Source organism: Dreissena polymorpha, chromosome 16, assembly GCF_020536995.1.
Source record: "Dreissena polymorpha isolate Duluth1 chromosome 16, UMN_Dpol_1.0, whole genome shotgun sequence".
In the NCBI taxonomy this organism is placed as follows: Eukaryota; Metazoa; Mollusca; class Bivalvia; order Myida; family Dreissenidae; genus Dreissena; species Dreissena polymorpha.
In genome coordinates this window covers 46,285,343-46,308,339 of record NC_068370.1, presented here as the reverse complement: position 1 = coordinate 46,308,339, position 22,997 = coordinate 46,285,343, and the positions used below count along the sequence as shown (strand labels likewise).

The window sequence follows — 22,997 nt, the reverse complement described above, 5'->3', positions numbered from 1 at the left end:
GTAATTGTACCAAGTTTGAATGCAATAGCATTGATACTTTCTGAAAAAAGTGGACCTAAACGCAAAACTTAACCAAAATTTTCAATTTTCTAAGTATAAAAAGGGCACATAATTCAGTCAAAATGCATGCCAGAGTTATCTAACTCTGCCTGCCCAGTCCCCACATGATAGTAAGTAAGTGTACCAAGTTTGAATGCAATAGCATTGATACTTTCTGAGAAAAGTGGACCTAAACGCAAAACTTAACGGGACGCCAACGCTGACGCCAACGCCGACGCCAAGGTGATGACAATAGCTCATAATTTTTTTTCAAAAAATAGATGAGCTAAAAATGCAGCAAAGACAAATTAGCACCCGAGCCGATTGTGACGAAGATATTTCGTACATATTTTCCTACAATAACCAAATAATTCACCTTGTTAGTTAGTGTTTGTGTGTTGTATGAATAAATATTGTTGCAGGAATTTAAAATGAACCGCTAAACTAAATTTAGATTCACATCATACATCCATGATTTACATGCTGGCGAATTAGAATGTACAGATATTTCGATATCAGAATTAAATATATGGCTCATTTTGCATTTTTCGACACATGTTCTTCTTAACTTTTATTTTAATTTATATGAAATATATGTTTAATAAGTTTGTTTTACACATTTTATATAAATTAATAAATATTTGACAACATTGTATAATCTCGCTTCAAACAAGGGCTGTTTGTAAAACATGCATGCCGCCCATATGGGCTGTCAGTTGTAGTGGCAGCCATTGTGTGAATACGTTTTTTTTCCATGTGACCTTGACCTTTGACCTTGCGACCTGAAAATCAAAAGGGGTCATCTGCCAGTCATGATCAATGTACATATGAAGTTTCATGATCCTAGGCGTAAGCTTTCTTGAGTTATCATCCAGAAACCATTTTGCTGGTTCAAGTCACCGTGACCTTGACCTTTGACCTAGTAACCTAAAAATCAATTGGGGTCATCTGCCAGTCATGATCAATCTACCTATGAAGTTTCATGATCCTAGGCGTAAGCGTTCTTGAGTAATCATCCGTAAACCATTTTTCTGTGTTGAGTCACGGTGACCTTGACCTTTGACCTAGTGACCTGAAAATCAATTGGGGTCATCTGCAAGTCATGACCAATGTACCTATGAAATTTCATGATCCTAGGCGTTAGCATTCTTGAGTTATCATCCGGAAACCATTTTACTGGTTATAGACACCGTGGCCTTGACCTTTGACCTAGTGACCTGAAAATCAATAGGGGTCATCTGCGAGTCATGATCAATGTACCTATTAAGTTTCATGATCCTATGCGTAAGCGTTCTTGAGGTATTATCCGGAAACCATTCTGTGGACGGACCGACGGCAGTGTTTTCTTTGGATGAAATATTCGGCGTTATTCGGCCCCATTCCCCCATCTTTAGAGTATATATTTTTCCCCCAAATATTTTTATAATTTCCCTCTCGGAAGTGTTATTCAATTTTAATCAATACGTCATTTAAATACGTCTTTCGTTACGAATTTACTACAATTTTCCTGAACTGCATCCGCATGTTTACTTTATTTTAGCCTTTACCGCAAACAGTACGTAGTTGAACAACAACAAAAGCTATCGTAAAAAAATTGACAAATCTGTTTTAACTTAAAAATAAATTGATATTCTTTTCAAACAAGTACAACTTAAAAGTCAGTCTTCTTCAAATGCCGGCAGTGAAACGCCAGAAACGTCCGGTCAAGAGAGTGTTGAAAGACTGTTTAGTTTGCTCAACCTGCTTTGCACGCCACAGAGAAACAGGCTTGGGGAAGCTACACTGAAGTCCCTGATCAGAATTTGTCTGCACACGGAGAGACTTGGTGAAGAGGAGGTCACCAGAATAATTGATAAACTCGCTGAAAAGCCCAGAAATGTTGAACTTTGAACATAACATGCTAATGAATAAAAGAGTTTGAATTATGTTTTTCTCCCTCTGTATTGCGAATTATAGTGTTAAAACTTGATTTTGTACTGTCCCGGGTGTACATTGTCCAGGGTAATCATGGAACTTAGGCTGGAAATCCATGGTATAACATGGAATTCCATTGAAATCCCTGGAATTTGAAACAGTTTCCAGGGTTTTCCAGGGTTTTGTTCTAGAAATGTCCATGAAACGTAGACTTTTTTCCCCAAGCATTTTCCAGCCTTGGATGGAAAAGCATGGAAAAGGAATGGAAAACGCTGGATTTAGGCTGGATAACCATGGAAAATATTTCCAGATAGCATGGAAAGTGGAACATAGAATTTTTTAAGCATGGAAAAGACTCTAACATTTTCAGCTGACCCTGGAAAAAACTTAGACTTTATAAGAGGAGAAAATAACTTATAAAAATGCAACACATTTTATTCAAAGTAAATCAGAGTTCAACAATTTACACAACATATGAATAAAACATAAAACAATGTGCATAGTTTGGGCAGAAATAGTAGTAGTTATAGTAGTAGTAGTAGTGGTAGAAGTAGTAATGCTGAGGCTGGCAGTAGAATATGTTGTAGGAGTAGAAGTAAAAGTGGTTGTTGTATAAGTTGTACAAGCAGTTAAACTACTGATAATTATACTATTGGTGCAAATTAAAGTGACAGTAGCAGTAGTAGCAGTTATTATTGTGTTGTTGTTTTAGCATTTACAGGAATAGTAGCAGTAATGGTAGCAATAGTAGAATAAATGATAATAACAATACTAGTAGCAGCAGTAGTAGTAGTAGTTAAGGAAGTAGCATTAGCAGCAGCAGCAGTAGTAGTAGTAGAAGTAGTAGAAGTAGTAGTAGTAGAAGTAGCAGCAGCAGCAGTAGTAGCAGTAGCAGCAGCATCAGTAGGTAGTAGTAGCAGTAGTAGTAGCAATAGTAGTTGAAGTACTAGTAGTAGTAGTAGTAGTAGTAGTAGTAGTAGTAGTGTAGTAGTAGTAGTAGTAGTAGTAGTAGTAGTAGTAGTAGTAGTAGTAGTAGTAGTAGTAGTGGTAGTAGTAGTAGTAGTAGTAACAGCAGCAGCAGCAGCAGTAGTAGTAGTAGTAGTCGCTGCAGCAGGAGTTGTAATAGTAGCAGCAGCAGCAGCAGTAGCAGTAGTAGTAGTAGCAGCAGCAGCAGCAGGAGTAGTAGCAGCAGCAGCAGCAGCAGTAGTAGTAGTAGTAGTAGTTGAAGCAGTAGTAGTAGTTGAAGCAGTAGTAGTAGTAGTAGCAGCAGTTTTAGTAGAAGTAATAGTAGTAGTTGTAGAAGTAGTAGTAGTAGTAGTAGAAGTAGTATAAGTAGAAGTAGCAGTAGTGGTAGAAGTAGTAGTAGTAGTAGTAGTAGTAGTAGTAGTAGTAGTAGTAGTAGTTGTTGTTGTTGTGGCTGTTGTAATAGTAGTAGTAGTTTTGCAGAAGTAGTAGTAGTAGTACTAGTAGTAGAAGTAATAGTAGTAACTTTCAAAGCAATGTCTACAAGTTTAAATTCCTTAACCCTGTTCAAGGTGTATACACACTCAATATTTAACTACAGTCCAGGTTTGCAATTAACAAACTATCTGATAAACCTGTGTGTGAGTCAGATATGTCTGCTGCTAATCTATTGGTTATAAAATATCACAGCCTTTTCTGATTGGCTGAGTTCAAATACAGAAAGTTTACCTGTTAGATTGAAATTCTGGAGCAGGCGTATTGTAAAATATGCAGGTTAAACTTGTTGTTAAAATGAAGTTAATGTAATGTTCACAAACAGTAGAGTTAATGAGTTTTTCCATTAACAAGAATTTCTTAAAATAATAATGTATGTATATCATTTGGAAAGTGACATGAAATGTTGTTAAAAAGTGATGCATACAAGTGTTTCAGAAGTCTGTCTAGGAATAGAACAACAACTGAAGGTTTGTGATTTTCATTATTTCTAAATATTCCTTTAAATTTATTCTTCTTATGTCATCATTGTAGACCTTTTTTATGTGACATTTTAGGTAAAAGTATGGCAAATATAGAAGTTTAAAAGCAGCTGTCACACACATTTTCACTAAGTGCAGTTTGCAGCTTGATAAAGGAAGTCCTATGTGGAGATTTTAATAAGCTTGAATGTAGTATCGGAAGTTTATAATGCATGGCTAGGGAACTGAGGCTAAGGGAGTTATGTGCTGTGCATGATGAGAACTCAATGCTCATTAATGCTGTTAATGTTTATAAATAAATTAATTATACCAATAGCATTGTTTTTTAGGTTTCACTGTGCATTTTCATACCAATAGAATTACACATCATTCTAATTATAGCAATAATAAATTTGTACTTATCATACCTACAAATTTTGTTATGCTATGCTTTGTGATGTATTAACTTCATTGTAAGTTATTATTTAAAGACCATTTTACTAAATATTTAAAACAATACTTGAATTATTTTCTATATACATTTTCATTATGTGCTTTAACTGTAGCTGACCAGTTGATGAAAGATACCCAAGACAGCAAAGCGGCTCTTTTGGCGCATTTACTAAGAGGACTAACATGGCCACAAATTCATGGTAAATATTGTTATGCCCCGGGCTCATATAAGTAATTTAGTGTTAACCACTTGAAAGTATTTTGTCTTTTTGGTATCCAATATTTTGGTCTAGTTTCAATTACAGGTTATTTTTATATGAATTAGCAAATTAGCATAACTTTCATATAGCAATATCTGAATATAAAATTCCTATATACATGTATGTTTGAGTTTCCAGATACATGCTAGTGTACCCCGTTTTGGGGCATTTAACAATATAAATTTCAAAATAAAAGAGAGTCATATAAAAATATAAGTTAAATCACCAATTTATTCACTTGAAAGTCTCAGTTTTCCTGTGTGGTTGCCTGTTTGCAAGTAGATTAAAGCCCGCTTGCAAACTTTAAGAGAATAAATTTCAGTAAATGGAAAAGAAATAATTGCTAACTACTTAGGATCGTAAATGTTCGCTCAAATACAAAAAAGCCACATACCGAATTGAGCAGTGATATGAAATATCTAAAATAGATTAAAATATGAATGAGCATTGAAGTATAGATATTCAATCATATGATTGCTGCACATTTACTTTTACAGATGAATGTAAAAAACTTATGACTTTCTTGTAATATTGTTTGCTTTGTTTTTCTTTCAGAGATCATGCAGGAGCTGTACAGTATAACAGCAGTACAAGTTCTATAAAAGATCCACAACCTACTGAAGCCCTGCTAATTAACAAAAAAGTGTTTAAAAACTGTAATTTTATCCCACCTGGGTACTTATAATTTACTAAGCTGCCTACACAAATTTTAGACTTGCAATTATATTTTAAACTGTCACTTGGAAAGTAATACATGTACATGCATTATGCAAAGTATTTTAATGAAATTGAGCACCTAAATTGCATTAAAGTGAAAGTACAATGTAGCTGAGAAAAATAGTATCCTTGTGCTCATGGGCAGCTACATATATTGTGACAAACATGAAATAGCTAAAATAACTTAAATTTTTCATTTTGTTTCTTGTATATCGTTTGTACAGGGTTCATGAATTGTTACTGTATATTACTTGACTTGCTTGTATTTTGTTACTTTGAATACATGTTGTGAAGGTTGCATTATACTTTTTAACTTTTAAAGTAGCGCCTGTTCTGTTATGTAAGGGCCTGATTTATGATAATGGACATAGAGGCTTTGTAAGCATGTATTAAACAACACTTGTTTGATCTGAATAATTTGTTAAATCATACATGCCATAATTTTTCAGACCAATTCCGGGACATTGAGTTAAATTGTCCGGGACTTATGCCGATTTTCCGGGACATGTATAAAATGTAGCGATATTTACAGACATACGCATTTTTGGTACGTTTTTTTTTGTTTCGCATCGTTAATTGCAAAAGTTCGAAAGCCTATCCGAAATACACTTCACCTATTAACGTCAAATTAAACATTACTTCTTCCGTTACTAGATACAAGCCACGTGTTTTCAGTGTAAGCGTTCTAAACATAGATGGTGACGTCACTGCGTTATTGTTATTAAGACCGGTGTGTAACGCGTAGTTGTTAATACGCCTTTATTTATTTATAACATGGGGGTTTAGAACAAGACAATAATAAACCTAGTGAGGATGACGTTTTTATATGCCTACTTTTTTACTCAACTTCTTTGTCGGTTAAACGTGCGAACATAAACTGCTTTTAATTTTTTACTCAGCGATGTTGGACTTCAGATGTGTGAACAACTATCCTTTGCCCTTACGCAGCGGGAAATAATGACGTAGTTGATTAAAGTCAATTAACAACCACATTAAACAATGCCGCCTTTTCGGTTTGACCGCTAACGTGAGACAATCGATATGATAACAGGACCCCTGTAAATTGATCGATTTTGAAATGTAGCGGAGTCTGCCTATTCGGGTAGGCATTGTCATGGAGACGCTGCAGATATACACAGATTCGAGGTGCAGTTAAGCCTAAGATAAGGTACATGTATATATGGATTTTGTAAATTCCAGGACATTTGACAGATTTCCGGGACAGCGGGACAAGGTCTTCATTTCCGGGACTGTCCCGGACAATCCGGGACGAATGGCATGTATGGTTAAATAAATGTAACACAATTTGTAATCTGATGTTATATTTTGATGAATTGTGAACAAAATAATACATCGAAGAAACTAAGGCATTATGTTGATTTTTTGTTTTGTTTTAATCTAACCTTAAATTATGATTTATTTAAGCTGTGAGTATTGTATTCATTTAATACATGAATATTGTTTTTAGACCAGAAATTTCTTTTTCTATTCAGTGACCATGGTAAACGCTGGACAATTTTCCATGTTATACCAGGCATCCATGGAATATTAAACAAGGAAAAACCCTGGAACATTTTCCAGGGTTTTCCAGCCAGCATGGAAAAAATACCGTCCGAATACTCCATGTAATCTGGAAAACCCTGGAAAAAAATCCATGGTTTTCCAGATTACATGGAGTATTCGGACGGTATTTATTCCATGCTGGCTGGAAAACCCTGGAAATTGTTCCATGGTAATTATTCCAGGGAGCCTGGAAAACCATGGAAACTATTCCAGGCTATTTCCACATACCATGGACAATTTTCCACCCTTTTTTTTAAATATTGACGCTGGAAAAGGCTGGAAACTTAGTCCGAATACTCCAGCCTCATATTTTCCATGGATTTCCATGGAAAACCCTGGACAAAGTACACCCGGGGTTACTAGTTAAGCATAGAAATTTCCCCCTTTTCCCCTTTTAAGCGCGAATTTTCCCCCTCTCAGGGGACTCGACCCCCTTCCCCCCAAACTGAAAAAAACACTGGATGGACGTGTGCGAAACAATATACCCCCTCTCCTTCGAAGGGGGGGCATAATAAACATATATATATACGAATTCAATCTATAAAATTATAGCAATGCAGAGCTCCAGATAAGGTTTTGTGAAATTCTTAACGTTACTACAAGATTTCCAAAAATTATTTTTAACTCTGAAATTTCATTCTTAACGTTACTACTAAGTTTTGGAAAATAATTCTTAACTTTTCTAAATGACCTAAAAATAAATAATAATGGTTATTTTCATGCAAAAAATCAAAATAAACATACTAGCAACTTAATTAAAACGAGTTCAACAGTGTCTATTCAGTAGTATACAATTTTATTTTTCAAATACCTTCATATGCCCAAACTGTGCTTAGATTGCATGCCTTCGATGAATTTTTACATATTTCACAATCAAAACTGGTCTCCCCTTCAATCTTTTCAACGATTGGCCACGGCAATTGTCCCTTCCACTCGTTCAATGTTTTTTGTTTAAGTTTGGACCCATCGTGTCGCGTTTTTTTAAGCTTTTCCGACTGTTTCGGCAACTGAACATACAACATCGTATAAGATCTTTTCTATAATGTCTTTCTTAACATTCAACTTCGGCTCACTTTGCATACAATATGTTAAAAGCGTGTTTTTGCACGCTTTGCAGTTTTAAGGACGCTCTCTGGGCGCGGCCATGCTTTTTGACAGATAGACTGTACATGCCGCTTTTATTGGAAAAAATGCGCTTAGTTAAACAAACCCGATAACCATTTTATATAAGCACCAAAAAGATCTACATGTATAATAGGCGAAAAAAACTCAATAAAAATCGATAATCGATACAAACTAATGTAAAAATAATATTTGTAACTTGATTTTGTAATTCTTATGGTACTACAAGATTTTAAAATAAATACGTAACGGACTTGAAAACAATTCGTAATTATGAAAATACGACCCTTATCTGTAGCTCTGCAATGTGTAGCATGAATTTAAGGACATCATTTTAGAGTAAAATATCTGTAAAATTATTGTGTTTAACAAAACAGCTTATTTTTCACCTGGAATTTGATATTTTGGTTAAAATAACTTTAATTCTGAGAAAATACTGACATTTTTTTTTTTCAATTTTAGGTGACATTTGCGCTGAGGTTTAGGTGACAGGTCTTAAAACAAGAGGGTCATAATGGATGGCGTTTAAGTTGTCAGCCGAGTTCACCTACACCCATTATTAAAGATTTGACCTAGTTATCTAGATTTTGACCCTTTGTTGCCCGGATTGGAACATAACTTACATGATATTGTCATGATAATATTCTGAGCCCCAATAGTGTTAACAATTTATTTAAATATTTGACCTGGTTACCTAGACTTTGGATGCACCTGACCCTGATTAAAATTTGGCCTATATTTTTTCAAGATACACACTCTCACAAAGTATCATCAGTCATAAATATTCATCCTAGAGGTGTAATAATGTTTAAAAAGATTTGTCAAGATGACCTCGATTTTCGAAGCACTGTATGACATAGATTAAATCTTGGTCTAGATATAGTAAAGACCAAGTTCAATCAAAAATGAGTAATAAATGTGGCCCCTAGAGCTCTTTAACAATGTATTAATAGATTTTCCTCTACCCTTCTATTAAAGATCTTTCCAGAAAATGCCAAAAATCACACATTATTATTATCCCACAAAATGAAGACTAAAGCCCCATCTCAAAAGAGGGCCAAAAAATCACCCACTGCTAGGTACATTAAGTTCAATTTGCAACTTACTGTTTTCCAGTAAGGATGAACCCCTTCATCTTGGTGCCCCTGTTTGTCACTGAAGCCTTGCCTCCCAAACCAACCACTAGGGCAGTGATCACAGCACTTTTTCCACCTGAAAAACAGGACAATTTGATCCATTTTGGGATTCAAAATTAGAATTCCTTAGAATAAAAAGACTATTGCCAAGCAATATAAGTCCCCTACTGGTGAAACTCCACCATTTTTGGCAATATTTCTAGTCCATTTGTTGCCATAGCAACCAGAATTCTTAAATATAAAAAACAAGAGGGCCTGAAAGGCCCAATGTCGCTCATCTGAGATAACAAGATATTATTAGGACAAATCTTCTGACCATGTTTCATGAAGATCGGAAAATAAATGTGGCCTCTAGAGTGTTAACAAGGTTTTACTATAGCCATATACGGAAAAATGCCCCGCCCCCCTGGTAGAAATGTTTTTTCAAACAACCGGCATCATTTTTGAACTCGTCCAAGATATAATTGGGATGAATCTTCTCACCTAGTTTCATTAAGATCGGACAGTAAATGTGGCCTCTAGAGTGTTGACAAGATTTTACTATAGCCATATAAGGAAAAATGCCCCGCCCCTGGGAAGCCATGTTTTTCAAGCAACCATAATTATTTTCAAACTCATCCAAGATATCATTGAGACCAATCTTCTGACCAAATTTCATGAAGATTGGACAATAAAATGTGGCCTCTAGAGTGTTAACAAGGTTTTACTATAGCCATATATAGCCATATAAGGAAAAATGCCTCGCCCCTGATGGCCATGATTTTCAAGCAACCAAAACCATTTTCGAACTCATCAAAGATATCATTGGGACAAATCTTCTGACCAAGTTTCATGAAGATCGGAAAATAAATGTGGCCTATAGTGTTAACAAGGTTTTACTATAGCCATATAAGGAAAAATGCCCCGCCCCTGGCGGCCATGTTTTTGAACCAACCGGCATCATTTTCGAACTCGTCCAAGATATTATTGGGATGAATCTTCTGACCAAGTTTCATGAAGATCGGAAAATAAATGTGGCCTCTAGAGTGTTAACAAGGTTTTACTATAGCCATATAAGGAAAATGCCCGCCCCTTAGAAGCCATGTTTTTCAAGCAAAGGTAACCATTTTCGAACTCATCCAAGATATCATTGAGACCAATCTTCTGATCAAATTTCATGAAGATTGGACAATCAATGTGGTCTCTAGAGTGTTAACAAGACAAATGTTGACGCAGCACGACAGACAAAAGGCGATCACAAAAGCTCACCATGAGCACGTTGTGCTCAGGTGAGCTAATAAAAAGAAATTATATTGTGCTTTCATTGTTTGTGGTTTAGACAGGAACAAGTTGATTTTTTTTTCAATTTCAGTGTTTCTTGGCCTTTGCATTGGTGATTAAAGTCTGCACCTTTAACAATACCTTGCATGGCAACTCTCAGCAACCTGTTGGGTAATAAAGCTGAGAGTTGAATTGTTGCAACTAGGTCATCATCTAGTTACTGACCCTACCTAACCAATATTTAATATTCAATGAATTCATTTTGGCAAGAAAACAATTTTGACCAAGTTATATCCATATAGTGTCATAAATATGGCTTCAAGAGTAATAACACAATTGTTAACATCTGACCTAGTGACCTATTTTCTAGGCACACATGACCTTGTTTAAAACTTGCATTTGATATTGTCAAGATAATCAATTTTTAAACTTGTTTCAATTAATTCAGTCATATGAGTCATATATAAACCTTCTTGAAAGCAAACATTTTTTCTTAGATTTTATCTCGTAAACTAGTTTGTGGATGCATGTAACCCAGATTTACATGTACATAAGCCTAGACATATTCAAGCTGATAATTATGAACTATTTAAATCAAGATTGATTCATAAATGTGGCTTCTTTAATGGTAACAAGGTTTCTTCTTACATTTGACCTGGTCATCTAGTTTTTGGATGTACATCATCCATATTCTAAATGCACCTTGATATTTCCAAACAAATATTTTGAATAAGTTTCACCATAATTGAGTCAAAAGTAAATGTGGCCTCAAGAGCAATAAAGGTTTTTCTCAAATTTGACCTGGTGACATAGTTTAAGGACAGACATGACATGGATTCAAAATTAGCAACGACATTGTCAAGACAGTCTGACCAAGTTTAATCAGATTGAGTTATATTACCTCTAGACAGTAGGGGTAATCATGTGACAAACAAGATGGCGACGTCAATGCAGAGGCAGGATTTTTTTGTCGTTTTATACCCTTTATTACTTGTTTAATAATTTTTTATTCCGCTAACTTTCCAGCCATATTAGGGAGAAAGTTACTGGCTTTTATTTCAAAGTAATATTCGCTCTATTTTCAACTTTACCCGGTGCGAAATTTCTTAGCGGGATGACCTAATTAGGGCTCCACTATGAAAATTTGCGGGGAGTAAAGTCGATATGGCTGGAAAGTGAGTGTCATTTAAAAAATAAACAGAAGTAATAAAGGGTTTAAAACGGCGAAAAATAACTGTCTCGGTATGGACGTCGACATCTTGACCATCACGTGATTACCCCCTCTGCTAGAGTTATAACTAATCTGATCAGATTAAATCTAAGATTTAACGTGGTGACCTATTTTGGGAAGAATATGAAAAAGATTAAGTAATAAATGTGGCCTCTAGGTTGTCAACAAGGTTTTTCCACATTTGACCTGGTTCCCTAGTTTTTGTAGTAACATTACCCAGATTTCCAACTGATTTAGATATTGTCAAGATTAACATTCTGACTAAGTTGTATCAAGAATTGATAAAAAATGTGGTCACTTAAAGTGATATTATGGGCGTTTTTCACTGTTGAATTGAGCTGATAAGAATTAACAGGTTTTAAAGAGTTAGTTAAAATGTGGTTACTGACCAATTATCTGCAACCAGAGCTACAGATAAGCTGCGTATTTGCGTAAATACGCAATAAAAAATAGGTGGATACGCAATTTTTTCAAAATCTGTGCGTACCGGTACGCAAAACAAATCGCCAATACCCAATTCGAGCCGCCTTCTATGTGTAATGAAAAATCCCGTTTTGTTTTGGCCGTTTTGAATCGAGTCTTAATCGACAAGCGCTTGTTTTTATCTGGTAACGTATTTACCAATCGTTTAGATGATAACAAATGCGAGTCAAACAAAATGACGTCTCGAGGCAGACGAAAAAGTTGCGCAAAAAAATACAAAAACATTTAGATTCCTTTGTCGTGGTAAATTAATCTAAATATAAAACAATTGCAATGGGCATAGTTGATGACTATAATGAATTTTGTTTGGGGCATTTTCGGTCAAAATACACTATATTATACTACCACAATACCGTTCCATACCCCTATGATGGGGTGTGTTGGGTTTCTAAAACAAAAGTACTGGCCCATATTATTGGAACAAAAACAAGTAGAAACACATTCGATGAGTGGGTTGAGAAATTCCCCTGTCTTCAGATTGTTGAATCTGATAGCAGAAAGATGGAACAACCTATACTGCAATTGAATACATAACAGTGACTTTATGTAGGTACGGTTTTGAGAAGCTAAATTCACGTTTTATTGCAAATACCCAATTCACTTGTTTGTTTTGGTACAAATACCCAATTATTTTTTATATGAGCGGGCATCATACTTTTGGATACCCAATCACGTTTTCCATTACCCAATTCATTCTTATTTTGAAGGGTATTACCCAATTACCCCAAAAAGCTTATCTGAAGCTCTGTCTGCAACTCATCTTGCTACCTGGTGTTTATAAAAATATATTTTATATTCGATATCTTACGTGACCCACCCAGTCCTGTAAGCTGAAATGATCCGTAGAACAAAATTGTCCTTGTGTCGTATGAACGAATCTGCACTAAAACTAAATTTAGGTTCACATCATACATGCATAATTAGTCGTCAAACGAAAGAACAGTTGATATTCAAATGCATTATTTTTCTCTTTCCGGAATATTGTTTTAGCATGTTGATCCTGTATAAACAAATATAAGTGTATATGAAGTGAAAACACCAAAAATAAACAACGGATGCTTGCGATAGACACCTATTAACTGTTAGATTCCCATAATATCACTTTAAGTGGTAATATGCTATAGCAGGGCTAATGCTGGCCCAAAGTTTCTTTGAGCCAACCAGTTTTCGTTTTTTCGGTGCGCAAAAACTGGTCTTGAAATAATAATATATACTATCAACAAGGGCATATCACGTATCATAATATAATATATGCAGTTTTCAATATGGAAATAATGATTATGGTACATGTCAAAGTACAAATACAAGTTATTTTATACATGTACATTTAAAATTGGTGTCAATTGTCCCAAATTTGAAATCCTGAAAATTAGGCTGGGGGTCTTAGAACAGAAGCCGCAGGAACACAACAGGAATAAAGGGCAGAGCCCCCCACCCCACCCAGAGCCCTTACTAATTGTTCTTTGTTATTGTCTTTCCAATTGTAATTTCACGTGATTACAATTCAAAATAATATAAATCACATCGTCCGTATTACCGCATGTGTATTAGTCATTGTATTTCTTCTATAAAGAACTTCAAAATATATTTAAATCAATGAAAAACAAGGGCTGTTTGTAAAACATGCATGCCCCCATATGGGCTGTCAGTTGTAGCGGCAGCCATTGTTTGAATACGTTTTTTGTCACTGTGACCTTGAGTTTTGACAAAAAAAATCAATAGGGTTCATCTGCGAGTCATGATCAATGTACCTATGAAGTTTAATGATCCTAGGCGTAAGCTTTCTCGAGTTTTCATCCGGAAACTATTTCACTGAGTCAAGTCACCGTGACCTTTGACCTAGTGACCTGAAAATCAATAGGGGTAAACTGCGAGTCATGATCAATGTACCTATGAAGTTTCATGATCCTAGGCATAAGCTTTCTTGAGTTATCATCCGGAAACCATTTTACTAGTTTGAGTCACCGTGACCTTTGACCTAGTGACCTGAAAATCAATAGGGGTCATCTGCGAGTCATGATCAATGTACCTATGAAGTTTAATGATCCTAGGCGTAAGCGTTTTTGTGTTATCATCCGGAAACCATTTTACTAGTTCGAGTCACCGTGACATTGACCTATGACCTAGTGACCTAAAAATGAATAGGGGTCATCTGCGAGTCATGATCAATGTACCTATGAACAGTGCCCCAGACAAGCTGCGTATCTGAGTCTTTCACCCTGTTAAAATGTTTTAAAACGCAAAGAAATACAATATCATGCGTATTGAAAACGCAACCAATTTGACTTCTACGCAAATTCATCAAATTTGATGCGTACAATGCAATAGCTTCGATCGAAAATGCTTTGCTCGTGATTGAAAATGCTTTGCTCGTTTTCGGAATTTTCTCTTATTTTTGGAATTATTATCATAACACGGCGACGCTTTCATTCAGCAAGCGCACTGATAACGGAGCATTCAAAATTATTAAAACGCTCTGCGGACTAGATTTCACAGTTAAATAAAGCGTCTGACTAAATAATTGACGAAGACATACATGTGTTTTCAATCTGACATAATTCGTCCCTCATTGTGCATGTATTTGTTAAGCATCTGTACTTTCAGTATCTATTAGATGCGAAATCAAAATGTTTAAGAGAGGTTGACAGACGTCCGCAATTGTTGCGCCAAAATATCAGTCGATTGTAAACTTTTTCGAACAAAGAAAGCAAGAGCCAATAAGTGCAGAATAATTCGTGTTATCGATTTTTTTAAGTTTAAAGTTTATATTAAGGACAGTTTCAAGGATTAAATATGTTATGAAACTTATGTTTATTAAAGTTAATTATGATAGTTTACAGTTTTATTGAATCAATACAAGTGTGCAGCTTCAACAAAAGTAAAGCAGTAATGATTTTAAGGTATGCATTTTTATAAATCATTTCACCCTATTTCAAGAATGAAATCACCCTATTTTTCAAAATCGATGGGTGAAAACCCTATTTCCCAAATAATTATCTGGGGCATTGTATGAAGTTTCATGATCCTATGCGTAAGCGTTCTTGAGTTATCATCCTGAAACCATTTTACTAGTTCGAGTCATCGTGACCTTGACCTTTTACCTAGTGACCTGAAAATCAATAGGGGTCATCTGCGAGTCATGATCAATGTACCTTTGAAGTTTCATGATCCCAGGCGTACGCGCTCTTGAGTTATCATCCGGAAACCATTTTACTGGTTCGAGTCACCGTGACCTTTGACTTAGTGACCTGAAAATCAATAGGGGTCACATGCAAGTCATGATCAATGTACCTATGAAGTTTCATGATCCCAGGCTTTAGAGTTCTTGAGTTATCATCCGGAAACCATTTTACTGGTTCGAGTCACCATGATCTTGACCTTTGACCTAGTGAACTGAAAATCAATAGGGGTCATCTGCGAATCGTGATCAATGTACCTATGAAGTTTCATGATCCTAGGCATAAGGGTTCTTGAGTTATTAGCCGGAAACCATTTTTCTGTGTCGAGTCACTGTGAGCTTGACCTTTGACCTAGTGACCTGAAAATCAATAGGGGTCATCTGCAAGTCATGATCAATGTACCTATGAAGTTTCAAGATCCTAGGCGTAAGCGTTCTTGAGTTATCATCCTGAAACCATTTTACTGGTTCTAGTCACCGCAGTGATTTTTTTATATTTTTTTGTTACAGCCTTTGGCATTTGGATTGGGAAAATTAGCGCGATAAACCATAATATTGGGGAAAATAGCGCGATAAACCATGAAATTGGGAAACATTATAAATATGATTATAAGAAAAGAATAAAAATTGCTAAGTTCATGTTTGATAGCATTTTTTTATTATAAAGTGTTGCTTTCATGTCTTCTTACAACGTTTAGTTAATATCCTTCCACATGCATATTACACTTGCAATAATCTATAGATTCTTCAATATACATGTACCATTATGATTTAATCATAATCTCTTTAAGAGTATGAATTTAATTCAGGATGTTTTTTAAAGTAAAATATGATATGGTGAAAACATTAACAAATATTAACAAACACGCTTTAGTGTTCTTGCTGTGTTAATGTTGTATTAAATGGAGCTAAAATAATACATTTCATTTGTTTACCTTTAAATATCTTGCACAATTGACACCCTCAGTTCAATGTTATTTCACCAAACTATACAGCATGACAAACATAATAAAGCAGAATATGCATATGAATCTGATTATACACAGATCCGCAATATAGAGAGTTGTGTGGATAGCAACGTAATATCGTATTCGGCTACATTCGCAAACATTTGTAAGTCAGTTGTCATTCGGTGTAGACTCGACAATCTCGATCGGCACTCGTTCTACGAAATTAACGCTAAATGACATTGTAACCTCATGGCTTTATTGGGAAAATTTGGTCAGTTTTTTGGAAATATTTGTTATATTTTTGGGAAAAAACGTCTTTTTTTGCAATTGGGAAGCAGCCGAATATCGGCTGTAATTTTGGGCAAAAAAAATCACTGCACCGTGACCTTGATTTTTGACCTAGTGACCTGAAAATCAAAAGGGGTCATCTGCGAGTCATGATCAATGTACCTATGAAGTTTCAAGATCCTAGGCATAAGCGTTTTTGAGTTATCATCCAGAAACCATTCCGTGAACGGACGGACCAACCGACATCTTTAATTCAGATCGATAGTTGGTAAAAAGGTGTAAAGTTATCAGCTTAGAAATTATTAATTGTTGCGCGTCTTTTCATTTGTTTATCTTTAAATATAACGTTTGCCATTGGCCGCTATATTTTTGGCAGATGACAATATCAATTGTGTATTCCCAGTGTCTGCTCATTAATGACCCAATAGTATGTATGAGCGAACTCAATGTTGATTGGCCAGCTACCACGTGCGCTTCAATAACACTAAGGTCAAGCGATGTTTCTATTCTGGTGCAGACGCGTTTTGTTTATTGTTCAAATTGCGAACATTTTCATTCAAACAAAGAGAAAACTATAGGAAACCAGTCTGGATTAATGGCAAATATTTTTAATGGCATTTGTCGAGATTTTAGCATTTTGGCAAATCAGAATTTTCTTGAGCCAAATTCTCAATATTTTCGCAAATGGCTCAAATGGCGAACGACAGCGCGAGCCCTGTATAGATTGATGATTTCTCTATAGTAAAACAGATTTCTAATTATCTTAGATCAGCTTCGCTTTTTCTCATCAGCAACTTACTTCCATTGTGTCCCACTATAAAGTTGATTGCTGGACCAAAGTTAATGCTCAGTCTTGGGTGACACATGAAGTTCTTCAGCTCAATCTTCTCTATGATTCCACACATTGCACTATCGTCACCCTGTAAAAGTGGAGCACTATACAGTGACAACTGATTCCACACATTGCACTACTGTCACTCTGTAAAAGTGGAGCACTATACATTGACAACTGATTCCATACATTGCACTACTGTCACTCTGTAAAAGTGGAGCACTATACAGTGACAACTGATTCCACACATTGCACTATCGTCACTCTGTAAAAGTGGAGCACTATACAGTGACAACTGATTCCACACATTGCACTATTGTCACTCTGTAAAAGTGAGGCACTATACAGTGACAACTGATTCCCCACATTGCACTATCGTCACTCTGTGAAAGTGGAGCACTATACAGTGACAACTGATTTCAACAAATTTTTTTTAGGTTACTTACAGGTATAGACTTCTGCCTTTTAGAGAATATCTTAGAGCAGTTATGACGGTGTGTTGATTTGTCTCAAATTAATTAAGGAAAGGCCCTGTCAAACATAATAAATGTTTAATAAATGTACATCATCTTGTTGTGTGTGTGGGTTATCATAAACTGAGAACAAGCAGTATGTTCGGTGGCTATTTTAATACTACATCGTATGACTAGTGGCGAGCATGCAAAAGTTAATAGAGTGCGTCAGCGTGGCTATTATACACATGGTTGCACATTAACCAATCAGATGCATGATAAATACATAAAAATTTATTATAACTTTATAAATAAATTACAATTTAATCTTTGCATTTTACAAATTGAACACATATTTTGAATACATGAGAGCCTAATTTTGAGCCCCATTACCTCCACATTAAATCCTGGGTTCTGACTGAGATCCACCACAGACTCCTCCTCCATATCTTCCTCAACTCTCGGACCAGACGTTTGGGAGCGTCTGTAAATTACAGTTCCCCCATCTTCTGTTTCCTGCTCTTCACTGCTTTCTGCGTGAGAAGTGGAAGGGACTTCTCCATCATCTGCTTCCACTGTTCTTTGCTTTTTGCTCAGTTTTTGCTGTTCATTGTCTCCAGTGGAGACCTTCTTGCGTTTGGAACTCATGACAAGTGTAAGCTGAAAATAATATGATGATTCCAAATAAAATTCAAACTTAAAAATAACCTTTACAACAGATTTTTGTTTAAATAAGACAGACTGTGAAAATCAGTTCATTATTCTGGTGCAAGCTTCATATACTGTGAGTAAACACAACAGTTAACAAGAGACAAAATTGTCACAAAACCAGGTTTTCAATTTGAAAAAAAGTCTGATAAAGGGAGACAAGTCAAACTGAACTGAATGTTTAAAATCAACCCCCTTTGTTTCAAAATAAATATTTTTTTATTCGTTGCAACCTTGACCTTGATGATATTGACGTAATTCTTTTTCACACAACACACCGTCTAATGATGTGCCAAATGATTTTAAAATCTAACAATGAACGACAAAGTTATGGCCCGGACAAGCTTGTTCCGCCCGCCCGCCAGCCCGTCGACATTCGCCATTGTAATAACCAGTTTTTTCCTTCGGAAAACCTGGTTAAAAATATCAACAGAAACCATACTCATTAAATAACTGAACAACTGAAAGTTCCCTCACAAATTTGTAGTATTGGTATCTTACAGCCATGACCCTAGTAATTGACCACTCAAGTTGTTGAAAGCATAGACCATGAAGGCCCAGATTGAATTTTTAAAGACTAATAGAATTGTGGATTACAGAGATCTTTTCAAAGATTTTGGCATGTATTGAAGTGGGCCATTTATATTGATAAATTTCAACATTGGATCTTAAAAAAGCTCCAGTGAAAAAAACAAGAATTTGTGGAAAAAAACACTCCCGCAGAAACGATTTTGACGCTGAATATGAATGCCAAATATAGTGTTTCATAACCTTTGTAATCTATAACTGTAGTCGCATGAAAATTTGATCGAGACAACCAGACAAATTGCTTCCTACTTGGCCCTTTTAACAAATTGCGGTGAAAAGTTGCTGCAGCCAACCCTTATAAATATTAACACATCTGCTTCGTTCTGTGACTTATTTGAATGTGTTTGTTCACGTTCGCACATGCAACTATCAGCAGATACCGTTGAAGCATGTTCATTTTGAAACAACATCAGGAAACATGACGTAAGTTTTCTTATGCATTTTCTTTATTAAATGGGCATATGGACGGTATTTCCCTATTTGTAGGCAAATGTTTCCTATAACACGATTTTAAGTGAACAAAAAATAAAAATAAAATCATTTAAGGCTGGTTCTAAAAGAGTCACATGGATAATGTTTTAGAAGTATTAAAACACATGGTTGACGGAAAATGTTTTACAGCTAGGTTCGTGTATTTTAGAAACATCAAAACAGTTCTTTGTGATGTATACATTTATTTCAGAAAAATACAATACCGTACTAGCGAGTAGCCATCAATATGCCCTATTTAAAATATGGTATCGACAATATGCAAGGCCTTTGTCCGACTGTCTGTCATTATTATTTTGATGATTGTCCCTCTTCAAGCGCTATTGCAACATGGTATACCTTTTCACAGCTTGCAACATGGTATACCTATTCACAGCTTTCACTACTGAAAACTTCGAACAAATATAAGCAGCAGTAGGTAGACATGGGTCCCTCACTTTAATGATATGGTTATATTTCGTGGTCAAAGGTCATATGCAACTTACTCCTATAAATATGAGTTCGATATACATCGACCTCATATTGTTTAACGTCAATTTGCTGTAGCATCGTTCGGACATGAAATCATATCGGAAGCTTTAACGGCTGCAAATTCATATAACAGCACAGAATCTTCATGGAAGAGTTATTAAATATAAAAATATAAACATTATTGTACTAATTGCATTAAAAGATGTTTAATTAAAACTTACAAGTAATGCTATTCCTAATATGAAAACACTAGCTTTAGACATGTGTTCTACATTTAAAAGTTTACTTTCTGAAACTTAATTTTAGTGCATTTTTATTATTAAAAAGTATGTAACTCATAGATATATTATTGCTCGTTTGCACATAGATTATTTTCTTTGTATAAGAATTGATTTGAATGTAAACTATAGCTGTTTAAACCTGTATCTCTTGTTAATGCAATATTTTTCTATCGAAATGTTTTTTTTTATACTTTGCTCTTCGCTCGCTTGAAAATTTTCCTGTTTAAAAAAAATATTTTTTTTTTTTTCGCTCGCCTCTTCAACTTTTTTTTAATCTGTACACCAACATATCAATTAAGAGTGGCCTTATTGTATATCGAAAAATACTAAAATCACATGTTTGCGGTAGTGCGGAATGGTCGTGCGGATAGGAGGGTTCGAATCCGACTTTGTGCGCGAAAAATTACGTGTACACTTATGAATTGTTACACACCACATCCTAACTCTACTGAAGTTGTCAGCGGTGTCCAAAAACGCAACACTATGGCTAGAATGTCTATGGAGCAGTATGGCAGAGCCATTTGATTGCTACAAAGTGGTACATCCATAAGATAGATATGTTGCTCGTTTAAATTAAACAACGGATATTGAATAAAATTCATCAATTAAGACACTATTTATGGTTTAAGCAAGGTGTTTAGTATTTTTCATATGTTTTCAGGTTTCTAGAGTCTTAATTAGGATCAAATCGACTATCAGCGCGCTTTGGGCAAAATTTCAACGAACTGGAAGTGTTGCTAACATTTATCTACGTCCTGGTCGGAGAGTTACAACTCATCACCAGGACAGGTACATTGTACTAACACATTTACGTAACAGATTTTTACCTGCTACAGAAACTGCAAGGCAAAATAATGCAATGAACAATTGTCATGCTTCTCTACAGACTATAAGGAATCGCCTCAGAGCCGCTGGAATACGCTATCGATGCCCTTGTAAGGTCCCATTCTCACCCATAGACATCGAAGAGCTAGTCTAGTTTGGGCAAGGCGATATCTGAGGTATTCAAGAGCAGATTGGGCAAATGTCCTTTTTGTTGATGAGGTAAGAGTTAAACTATGTGGAGCTGATGGCCGTATAAAGATATATCATCGTCGGGGAGAAAGAAACCACGATAATTGTTTGTTGGAGGTGGATCGTTTTGTTGGTGGTTCCATAATGCTGTGGGCTGGAATTTCTTTGCATACAAAAACCCCAAGTGCATGTTAATGGTAATCTAAATGCCCTAAAATACCAAAAGATATCATTCAACCTTACGTTATACCCCACATTCGAGCGAATAGAGAGATGATTTAAGCAAAGGATAAAGCTACGTGCCATACTTCAAGGGCAACACGGGACATGCTTGCACAGAATAACATCCGTATTCTTCCATGGCCAGCGAAAAGTCCGGATATGAACCCTATTGAACACATATGGGAATTACTAAAGAGAAGGGTCCAGGAGCTGCCACAACAGAACACCTTACAGGACGTATCATGTGACGTAATGCAGGTTTGAGCCGATATAAACCAATGTGAGATACGAAATTACATCGTCTCAATGAGAGCAAGGTGCCAAGCTGTAATTGCTGCCAATGGAGGACACAATCGATATTGACAATCTGTGTTGGTAATTTTGTTACTTTTAGTTTTGAGGGTGACCATATTAACTCACTATGTTTACCTCCTAAAATTATTTTGATCCTATTGTAATTTGGTAAAAATGGTGATAATAAGATGTAAAAGTATTTGGTATAAATTTTTTTTTGCTAAGCACATTACGCATAGTTTAATGTCCCAAAATATCTAGAGGTTATAACTTTTGTTTTGTGTATTAGGTTGATTGAATTCGATTGTATAGACATGCGCGAGTCATATTTTTTTACATTAAAAATTAGTTAACAAGAAGAACTCTGAGCTGTACGTATGAACTTATTAAAGCTCAGAGCATTCACGAAGAACTAGGAAATAAAGTAATTCACAATAACTGTAATTCGGATAAACATCCGAAAATTAGGATCAGCGTACAGATCATCAGAGTCCTTATATCTACATTCTTACTGAGATCCGCATCTACCTTAACAATCTTACCTAAAAGTGGCGCCTTTTCCTCAGTTTACAATTGCAAATGAAAAAATATTTCATTGGTATAAAACAAACGTTATGTTTTTGCGGGAAATGTTTTCGATTATTTTTTTTGCAAACAGGTGAACATCCACTAATTTCCAAATCAATGTCAACAAGAAATATCTTTAAAAAAAAGATATACGGCGTTGATTGTGGTTGGAGTTTATGAAAGGTAAAGAGTTCAATGAATGCGATCAAGGATAACGAATGTCTTTCTGTGCAGTTCTTAGCTGCATCACACGCAGTACGGGATGTTACGCGAAGTTTTTGCGGCTTATTTTACATATTGCTGGCCATAAACCTATAGATACAAAACAGAAAACAAAAAGAATAATGGAAGTGAAATTAAAACATATGAGCCAACCGGCCACACGCGAAGTATCCGTACATATTTTAAACACGCTTAACAGCGCGCTCATGCTTAATACATTAGTCAATATGGTGGAATAATTCTTGTTAAATTAATTAAAAATAATATTTATCATGGTATTGTTGAAAACACATGAAGAATCTATTATTGACATATCATAATTATATCGCTTGATATCGTCAAAA

The 22,997-nt window shown here is 35.5% G+C and overlaps 1 protein-coding gene across 2 annotated transcripts in view; it reads right to left on the bottom strand.

The window, feature by feature from the left end:
- Window positions 1–22,566, bottom strand: part of LOC127861429 (structural maintenance of chromosomes protein 6-like) — an 87,148-nt gene extending 64,582 nt beyond the window's left edge. Inside the window, exons 1-4 of one of the 2 annotated variants that reach the window (XM_052399904.1) lie at window positions 22,407–22,566; window positions 18,191–18,457; window positions 17,313–17,433; window positions 9,094–9,199 (exon numbers count right to left, since the gene is read on the bottom strand). In XM_052399904.1, the coding sequence (XP_052255864.1) occupies window positions 9,094–9,199; window positions 17,313–17,433; window positions 18,191–18,445 (482 nt within the window). In that variant the 5' untranslated portion in view covers window positions 18,446–18,457; window positions 22,407–22,566. Of the gene's footprint in view, window positions 1–9,093; window positions 9,200–17,312; window positions 17,434–18,190; window positions 18,458–21,647; window positions 21,693–22,406 lie in introns of those variants that run through there. The other variant, XM_052399903.1, reaches the window with a different exon arrangement.
- Between the last annotated feature and the right edge of the window lie 431 nt (window positions 22,567–22,997).